We start from the raw sequence: 10,628 nt of genomic DNA, 5'->3' as shown, positions 1-10,628 counted from the left end.
ATATTATTAAATTATTAATAATAATTTTAACTTTTACAATTCTAATTTTTATTTTTTTTAACAATTCCTTTCATTTCTTTGGCAAAAATGCACTGCACAACAGACGTTTACTGTGTAAAATTAAATCATATATATATGTGTATATATATATATATGTATATATATATATATATATATACACACATACATACATATATGTATACATACATACATACATACATACATACATACATAAGCATATGTTTTAATTTACACAGTTAACGACTGTTGTGCAGTGCATTTTTGCCAAAGAAATGAAAGGAATTGTTAAAATTAAAAATTAAAATTGGAAAAACTAAAATTAATAAATAATAATAAACAATAATATCAAAATGTTTCTTTTTTTAATTAAATTGGTTAGACATGCTTTTAGATTATTAAAATTAAATTGTTATTTAAATAAATAATACAAATTTCAATTAATTAGACATGCTTTTTTTATTACTAACACTTAATTTAACCATTAAAATGAATAATAATAATATTAATAATTTGGGGGGGGGGGGGGGATAAAATGAAAATTTTGTAATGTTAATATGTAATTTTGAAAAAATAAAATCAAAACTGATTTCTAGGGCCCTAAATTAAATTTAACTTCTAACTAATTGTTGTTAAATTGTTTCATGATTTCAGTTAATTAGATATGTTTTTTTATTAATAACACTTAATTTAACCATTAATATGAAATAAATAATAATATTAATAATATTAATAATAATTTGGGGAAATTAAATGGAAAAATGTAAATGGACTTTGGGGGGGTAAATTAAACTGATTTCTAGGGCCCTAAAAATTTACATTTTATTTATTTATTCTTTATTTAACTAAATTAAATTATATTTTTAATAAATGTTAAATTGTTTCATGATTTCAATTAATTAGACATGCTATTTGATTAATAACACGCAATTGAACTATTCAAATAAAAATAAAAAAATAATAATTTTGGGAAATAATAAAATGGAAAAATGGAAATGGAATTTGAAAAAAATTAATAAAACTGATTTCCAGGGCCCTAAAATATACGTTTTATTTATTCATTTTTATTACATTAAATTAAATTAACTTAAATGGACAATTTAGAAAAAATAAATAAATGTAGTGTTTAATTTAACCATTAAAATGAAAAAAGCTAATAATAATAATTGTATTTGGGGGGGGGGGGTAAAACAAATTTCTACTGCTCTAAAAATTGTATTTTATGTATTAATTTTTAATTAAATTAAACTTTTAACTAATGGTTGTTAAATTGCTTCATGACTTGACTGACGGAATTTGACGGCTCACATTTCTCATTTTACTCCATCAGAGAAAGTGACCAAAGTGTGCGACTCAGACGGTCACTGGTTTCGTCACCCGGAAAGCAACCGTCTGTGGTCCAATTACACGCAGTGCTCCACTTACACTAAGCAGAAACTCAAGGTCAGAGCTAGACTTTTACACATTAAATCAGTCATTCATAATCCTGTCCTAACATCTGTGTGTGTGTGTGTGTGTGTGTGTGTCTGCTTTCTCCCGCAGCTCACATTTGTGATGTACTATCTGGCGATGGTGGGACACGTCCTGTCCATCATATCGCTGCTCATCTCCATCTGCATCTTCTCATACTTTAAGTATGTCAGAAAAACAAACACATCAAGATGTTTCTGTCAATGTTTAATGGCTTATCACTTTTGACCAACAGGTGGTGCTGTTATTAAATCGATGTGGTGTATTTGGTGTGAAGTGACAAAGGCACACACAAAGTTAGGTGTTATTATGTTAAAGCTTTGCAGAGATAAAGCATCAGTCATTTTGGCATCAAGCCTAAAATCTGTAGCAGTGCTGTACGAAAACTGTTTCATCTATCAACATGAAATTCATAACATTTTGTCAGCACAGTAGCATGATCTGACAAAATGATGAACGGACTGGGAAGAGTTAGAAAAAGTAGGTTTTCTACGGCAGACAGGAAGTTTGGCCAACTGTGGTAAAATTGGCATCAATGTTGTCGGCATGACCCAACCATTACTCTTAACCAATAGGTGGCGCTGTTATCAAATTGATGCAGTGTGATGAGTGTGAGGTGACAATGGCACATACCAAATGTGGTTTTAATATGTCAAAGCTTTGCAGAGATACAGCCTCAGGAGGAGTTTGAAAAAGTAGATTGATAACATCCAATTATGGCATAATTGGTATCAGTTATGTTTTCGGCATTATTCCAAGGAATATAGCAGGACCATTACAATAGGTTAATCAAAATAGAAGTTTTTGTCCACAAGGTGGCGCTGCCTCCAAACTTTTTGAGTACTGTCAGGGCATTGTACCGAAGACACATACTGAGTTTCGTAATGATACGTCAAAGTGTTCGTAAAATATAGCATTTTACAACAAAATTCAAGATGGCTGACACCCAAAATAGCTGACATGGGAAAATTGGGTATGGTTTGACTTGGCATGGTGCACCGAATCTAAAGAGTTTTGTGATTTTTGTCCAAACCATTGTAAAGTTATAAGCAAAAATAGTAATTTTTCATATCTCCTGACGACTAGGTGGCACTGCGTCAAAACACTGCAGGTAGACTCAGGTCATGCTTGTTATAACACACACCAAGTTTGGTCTCAATACGCCAAACCGTTGTGGAGATATATCCTCACATCCATTTTTATACACATCCGTTTTTCATAGAATTTGTTTGCACGTTTTTCGAGAACGGTTTGACTAATCAACTTGAATTCCATAACTTTTTTTTTTTTGCCAGCATGGTCTGAAGATGATCTGAGCCAATTTTGGTGAAAATCAGACAAATCGTCTAGGAAGAGGTTTTAGGAATTCATTCGACTCGGCATGACCCAAGGATTCAGAGAAAAAAAGAATTTAGATTTTATGCCTTACAATTCAATAGTTATTGGCATAAAGAAAGTAAAACTTTGGACAAGTGGTGGCACTAGAGAGTTTGAGTTAGACACTCCAAACTTGATATGGTTAATGTTGAGACTGGTCAACCGGTCTAGGACGAGTTCGAAAAATTAGGTTTTCTACATAAATCAATATGGCGGACAGGAAGTTTGGCCATCTATGGTATAATCCTTGAATCCTTGAATTGGCATCAATGTTGTCGGCATGACCCAAGGCCTATTTCAATTGGTTAATAAATGGTTTATTACTCTTAACCAATAGATGGCGCTGTTATCAAATCAATGTGGTGTGGCTAATGTGAGGTGACAATGGCACATACAAAATTTGGTGTTAATATGTCAAAGCTTTGCAGAGATACAGCCTCCGGTGCACTTCGACATTTTGGCATCTAAAGATAATCAGTCAAATTTGGTGAAAATTGGACCAACGGTCTAGGAGGAGTTTGAAAAAAGTAGGTTTCCAACATTAATCGAAATGGCAGACAGGAAGTTCTTCCAATTATGGCATAATTGGTATCAGTGTTTTCGGCATTATCCAAGGAATATAGCAAGACTGTTATAATAGGCTAATGAAAACAAAAGTTATTAGCATTTTCCATTTTCAACTTTTGACCACAAGGTGGCGCTGCATTCAAACTTTTTGAGTATTGTCAGGCCATACAGAGTTTCGTAACAATATGTCAATGTGTTCGTAAAATATAGCATTTTACAACAAAATTCAAGATAGCCGACACCCAAAATAGCTGACAAGGAAAAATTGGGTATGGTTCGACTCAGCATGGTGCACCAAATCTAAAGAGTCTTGTGATTTTTGGCCAAACCATTGAGAAGTTATAAGCAAAAATAGTCATTTTTCATATCTCTTAACCACTAGGCGGCACTGCGCCGAAACACTGCAGGTAACCTCAGGTCATGCTTGTTATAACACACACCAAGTTTGGTCTTAATATGCCAAACCGTTGCGGTGATATAGCCTCACATACATTTTTGTGTGCTTTTCGTAGAATTCGTTCGAGCGTTATTTGAGAACGGCTTTACTAATCAACTTGAATTCCATAACATTTTGCCAGCATGGTCTGAAGATGGTCTGAGCCAATTTTGGTGAAAATTGGACCAACGGTCTAGGAGGAGTATAAAAAAGTAGGTTTTCAACATTAATCGAAATAGTAGACAGGAAATTCATCCAATTATGGCATAATTATTATCCAAGGAATATAGCAAGACCATTACAATAGGCTAATGAAAACAAAAGTTATTAACATTTTCAATTAATTCTTTATAGCTTCTTTATAAATTCGTTCGCACGTTATTCTAGAACGGTTTGACTAATCAACATAAATTCCATAACTTTTTGCCTGCATTGTCTGAAGATGATCTGAGCCAATTTTGGCGAAAATCAGACAAACCGTCTAGGATGAGTTCAAAAAAGTATTTTTTTTTCAAACAATTAAAAAAAGGAAACAAAACTTATGATTTTTAGACTTCATTCAACTCAGCATGAGCCAAGGACTCATTTTGTGCCTTATGGTTCAAAAGTTACTAGCATAAACATGAGTGAAAGTTTGGACAAGTGGTGGCGCTAGAGAGTTTGAGTTAGAGACTCCAAACTTGCTATGGTAAGTGTTGAGATTGCCCTCTATTAGTATGCCAAATTTCACAACTTTCCCGCAACTGGTTCTATTGGCTGACATAGACTCAAGAGCGGTAACGGAAGATGAAAATTAAGAAAGCCAACAGTTTCAACAAGTGCCTTTGCACCTTCAGTAATTGGCCTCTAATGACACTTGAGACAGCAGCAGATGTTTCAAATGTATTGCAAAACAGTTGATGAATCGTATTTCCCACATGCGTTCTGTATTCGTGAAGGACATTTTATATTTTATATTATAAATTTTGTATTTTATATTTATATTATTTTATATTTTCATGTATATGAGTGAATGGTTGGTGTCTGCAGGTGTTTGAGCTGCCAGCGAATCACTCTTCATAAAAACATGTTCACCTCCTTCATCTTCAACTCGTTCGCCACCATCGGCTGGCTCTATTTCGTCGTTGGACAACAGCAGACCAGAACAGACTCGGCAAGTGCATATATATACATTATACTTTATTTATTTATTTATTTATTTATATGTACAGATAAAAAATTTTTTTAATTAATTACAAATTGGAGTGTTATATCAATGCAATTTGGATTTAAAAGTAAAACTAAAACCATTGAAAAAGTTATTTGAAATTAAATTTATGTTAACTGAAAAAATGTTTCAACTTATTTTATTTCAGTTTTATTTCAAACATTTTTTGTTTGCTAAATTTACTGAAATAGCTTAAACTTTATTTATTACAAATGTTTAGTACAATTACAAATTTTTTTAATAAGATTTAATAATCAATCACCATGACTCCTTGTGTGTGTAAAAATACCATATGTATGAATAATAAAATTAAAAAAATATATAATAGTTTGTTACATTTTTAACATTTAAACTATTTGATTTAGTACAATGGCATTATAAATATTTAAAAAATAGAAATAATTTTATTTAATATTCAGTAGCTGTGACAAATTCCTTGTGTGCGTAAAATAATCAGCTACAAATTCTATTCTTACTCTGATTTTGGAAGCAATTATTAATTTCAGCGGTTTAATATATTTCCCTCAGACAGCATACATTACTTTTATATGTGTGTATGTACAAACATTTTAAAATATTTATGTAAGGGTATTGGATTATTTAGGAGACAAACAGCCTGTAAAGCGTTGCTCTGAAGCGCAGTGATCTGATGTTGTTGTTGTTGATGTTCAGTCTCAGATCGGCTGTAAGCTGCTGGCCAGTATCATGCAGTACACATCCTGCTGCAATTATTTCTGGATGCTGTGTGAGGGGATCTACCTGCACACGCTCATCATTGTGGCTGTGTTTGTGGGCGAACAGCAGCTGGGCTGGTATTACGTCCTCGGCTGGGGTACGTACTGATACTCATCCCAATAACTCATCCCCACATTCACCTTCATTCCCTTCAGGCTTTAATCTGACACTGCATTTGTGTCTTTATGAATAAACGTGAATTAATGTGTTATATGGTTCACGGAATAATATTTACAAACTAGATAAAACGGTTTGTCAAAACAAACTTTGAAGTTGGCTTGAGAAAGCTAAAACAGGAAGTTAAAGGGGTCATCGGATGCCCATTTTCCACAAGTTCATATGATTCTTTAGGGTCAAATGCAAAGTTTATAATATACTTTGGTTAAAAATTCTCAATAGTGGTGTAAAAAACACCCTTTTACCTTGTCAAAATCAGCTCTGCAAAAAATCAGCTCATTTTATTGCATGGTTCCTTTAAATGCAAATGAGCTCTGCCCGCCCCGCCCCTCTCTGATGTGGGATTATGAGCCGTAATGTTTACTTTAGCTGCGTTTAAGCGGCGAAACTTGCAAACAAGCACATTATTAAGAAAGGCCATTCGCAAAGATGCATAAAAAACCCCTTATACTCACTTCTGCTGTGGGTGAAGCTGCATCACGAACAATTTGCACGAACATAGACGCATATGTAGATCGGGATCGGTGCTTTCCTTTTAAAAACGAAGGTAACGTTATCCTCTGCGTCTTCGGCAGCTCAGATGTTGGGAGTAAATGACGACTGCTGTGTTCATTATTACATCCAACAAAAGAACACCTCAATCAGAGCTTCCTCTTCACCTGAGTCGACACAATGGCGATCGGAGTCGGACTCTTTCAGCTCAGTGAGGGCGGGGCTAAGGTAAGGTGCTCATGTCAATCTACTATCGTGGGAGGGGCCTCTGTCTGTGGGTCGTCACACCAACAAGAAGCTAAGAATGATCTGATTTTAAAAAGGGGATATTACTTTTAAAGATTAAATAAATACCACCGGGTGTATTTTTGTCATTGTAGGGTCGTTGTGTACACAAACTGACAACACACATTAATGTTCAAACAACATGGAATAGTGAGTTTTGCGTCCGATAACCCTTTTAACAAAAGTTTTAAAACCTAGAAGTTTGAAGGTTTTCGGTTTGAAGTAGTTTGAAGTTTGAAGTGCTTTTAAAGATTAGATAGAAAACATGTTATCAGCAAGTTGCTAGCATGATTCTAGCATGATTAGCAAGTTACTAGCATATTGCTAGCACGATTAATATGTTACTAGAGTGTCATTAGCATGATTAGCAAGTTACTAGCATGTTTTTAGCATGATTCTAGCATGATTGTCATGTTACTAGCAAAAGTTTTCGATCGCCCTCCGGTGGCTGGCTGCAGTATAGGTCATAAACCCCGCCCTCTCCATGTAATCTAATGGGATGTGAGCCAAACTAAACAATCGAAATACACTTCAAATAAATTTTTTCCAAAGATGATTTCCATCGTGTGAGGTAGTTCTTATAATGCTGATTTCAGGTGTTGGTTTTTTCTAATAAGTTCGCTTTTAAGTAGTTATTTGATGCTATAAAAACGGGGTGTGGTGTCATGATTGTGATCGTGCGATTGGGTCTGCGGGAGTTTGGGCGGGATTTTGACACCGCGGCTCCGCCTCACGACTCTACTGCGCAGACTCTGGCTCCAAACGAACCTCTACTGCGCATGCTCTGGCTCCAAATGACGTAATTTCCCCCAAGATGGTAGCGGCCATATTGAGTTGTTTTGGCTTCACTTTTCTATAGTGGAAAGAAGCGGAGACGCGTTGTCCATCTTTTTTACAGTCTATGGCCATTATACGTAAGCTGTCGGCCATTTCGCAGCGGTCAACTTGACGTCATTCACCCATAGATCTATGTCATTCACCATAGCAATCACTGAATATTCTAAATGCCACAGTCCTGCACAGCCGTTGGTCTGCGAACCGACAGTATGGCGAATGACGCCAAGTGGACCGCAGCAATATGGCGGACGCATCTACGTGCTTGGAGCAGTCAAATGCGGTATCTATGTATATATATCTATGTCTAACGCACTCAATGCAAAACACTCAATGATTAGTAGTTGTTTTCACTGCCTATGTATTTGTTTAAACTCATTCAGGAGAATCATAGACATCATGTGTCTGTGTTTTTCAGGTTTCCCTGTGATTCCTGCTGTGTTGCATGCTGTGGCCCGTCTGCTGTTCCACGATGACAGGTGCATTCCACACTGAAACTCAACTCTGAACATCTAAATGTTCTCTTTTTAATCCTGAAATATGCTTCATGTTTCCTCCAGGTGTTGGGTCATGAACACGTCCCTGCTGTACATCACACACGGCCCCATACACGTTGCTCTGCTGGTGAGCTTCATCATCATCATCTTCCTCATCTGTCTGTGCATCAGTGTAATCTGACTGATCTCTCTCTGAGCGACAGGTGAACCTGTTCTTCCTGCTGAACATCGTGCGTGTGTTGATCACCAAACTGCGGGTCACTCACCAGACCGAGACCAACATCTACATGAAGGCGGTGCGTGCCACCATCATCCTGGTTCCTCTGCTGGGCGTTCAGTTCATCCTGGTGCCACTGGAGCCCAGTGGACGCATCTCTCGGGCCGTCTACGAGCTCTTCATGAACCTCTTCGCGCATTTCCAGGTAATCGCTGCAATTGGTCAAAAACTCATTAGAGATGTGAATCCAGCCTGAGAGGAAATGAGCATCAGCGCTTTGTTTCTGTAACTAATTAAATAAACGCCTGCTCAAGCACTTTACCCTGCAGTAGTAATATCTCCAGCACTAAAGCACTGTTTTTGCATTTGAAGTGTTTTATTAAAGGGGTGCTATTATGCTTTTTCACTTTTTGAACTTTAGCCAGTGTGTGGTGTGTATGTTTGGGCATAAAAAACATATACAAAGTTACAAATCTCAAAGTCCACTCCAAACGGAGATATTTAGTTTTAAAAAATCCCTTTTCAAGAACTACAGCAAAACGACTCGAATGATGACGAATGATGTCACAACGCGGTATCCCGCCTACTGAAATTCAATTCGTTGGCGGGTGGGGGATTCGCCTAACTTTACCCATGTACTAAGGACAGCCGCTTTTGGGATGCTACAGCAGGCTGTAGGTCGGCTCATTTAAACACAGCTTTAACTAAAGGGTCCACGAACTGCTCCGGTAGCCGTGCTGAAGCCGCGCCGTTCACGTGTGTTGAACAGAGGGTCCAAAGACACGCAGATCCGCAGCTGATGTAAACACCAACATTGACTAGTGATCATCCGTGGTCGCGTCGGAGCCGCGCCTAGACGTGCAGTGTGTGGTAAGATATTTATTCATCATACAGTGTAGATAACTTCACCAGCCTTATGGTTTCGGGCATGCAAATAATTAAATACATTAGCACAATAATGATAATGTCACGTATCAGCGATCTCGCATGCTGACGATAGGATAAACAATAGCGTATTTACTCACCCTTCATGCATCCTAGGTGTATATGATTTCCTTCTTTCAGACGAATGCAATCTGAGTTATATTAAATCAATTCTGGCACTCATAGAACAGCATAGTCTGAAAATACGTCGATCCATAGTAAAAAAAAAAGTGCCTCACATGGCCCCGGGGCGGTCGGTAAAAGCCTCCTTTAGCAATCAGATGTGTTTTTGTAAAAAAAAATATCCATATTTAAAACGTAAGAATCACTTTAATCTAGTTTGCTGCTTTGGGAAGGGGCGCAGCAGGGCGGAACGCGGTCTACACTGTGTGCCAATCACAACGCAGTGGGACTGCTGACCAATCACAATACATTTGGTTTTGCGGAAGGTGGAACCCCGAACTAATCGAGCCGTTTGTGCTAGCCTGGGGAGAAAGCTATTATAATAATCTAAATAATGTGAAAAATAATGCGTTTTTCAAACAACTAAGCATGAGAGCATGTTCAAGTACACCCCAATAACAGAATAAAGACTTTGTAAAGGAGCATAATAGGACCCCCATTTTTTTTTTTTTAGATCTGCATGACTAGTAGTGTTCTTTTAAGGCGGCCGTACACAGTGCGAATTCGAATAGTCGGAAGACCGTATGGCCACGTACACGTCACGAGTGACTTTTTTTACGATTTTGAAACCTGCCGATTTCCGAGGCAATCACATTCTGAGAGGAAGGCTATATAATATAATATACTGTGTATGTACTGTTAAATATAACTGCTCTCTGTGTATCTCATTACTGCATATAAAAAATATGAGCCGTGACACTTTGCTACACATGCAGGAACCATCTGATCACCCTTGCGTGTGTACAGTCGTGGCCAAAAGTTTTGAGAATGACACAAATATTAGTTTTCACAAAGTTTGCTGCTAAACTGCTTTGAGATCTTTGTTTCAGTTGTTTCTGTGATGTACTGAAATATAATTACAAGCACTTCATACGTTTCAAAGGCTTTTATCGACAATTACATGACATTTATGCAAAGAGTCAGTATTTGCAGTGTTGGCCCTTCTTTTTCAGGACCTCTGCAATTCGACTGGGCATGCTCTCAATCAACTTCTGGGCCAAATCCTGACTGATAGCAACCCATTCTTTCATAATCACTTCTTGGAGTTTGTCATAATTAGTGGGTTTTTGTTTGTCCACCCGCCTCTTGAGGATTGACCACAAGTTTTAAGATCTGGGGAGTTTCCAGGCCATGGACCCAAAATTTCAACGTTTTGGTCCCCAAACCACTTAGTTATCACTTTTGCCTTATGGCACGGTGCTCCATCGT

The 10,628-nt window shown here is 37.0% G+C and overlaps 1 protein-coding gene across 1 annotated transcript in view; it reads left to right on the top strand.

Annotated features, from left to right (window-relative positions):
• Nucleotides 1-10,628, top strand: part of calcrl2 (calcitonin receptor-like 2) — a 41,812-nt gene that overhangs the window by 17,650 nt on the left and 13,534 nt on the right. Inside the window, exons 4-10 of the mRNA XM_073822785.1 lie at nt 1,337-1,461; nt 1,561-1,652; nt 4,898-5,021; nt 5,748-5,907; nt 8,017-8,077; nt 8,159-8,222; nt 8,299-8,517. Coding sequence (XP_073678886.1) covers nt 1,337-1,461; nt 1,561-1,652; nt 4,898-5,021; nt 5,748-5,907; nt 8,017-8,077; nt 8,159-8,222; nt 8,299-8,517 — 845 coding nt within the window. The remainder of the gene's footprint in view (nt 1-1,336; nt 1,462-1,560; nt 1,653-4,897; nt 5,022-5,747; nt 5,908-8,016; nt 8,078-8,158; nt 8,223-8,298; nt 8,518-10,628) is intronic.

This window comes from Garra rufa, chromosome 18 (genome assembly GCF_049309525.1).
Source record: "Garra rufa chromosome 18, GarRuf1.0, whole genome shotgun sequence".
NCBI classification, from domain to species: domain Eukaryota; kingdom Metazoa; phylum Chordata; class Actinopteri; order Cypriniformes; family Cyprinidae; genus Garra; species Garra rufa.
This window is presented reverse-complemented; position numbering and strand designations above follow the sequence as displayed.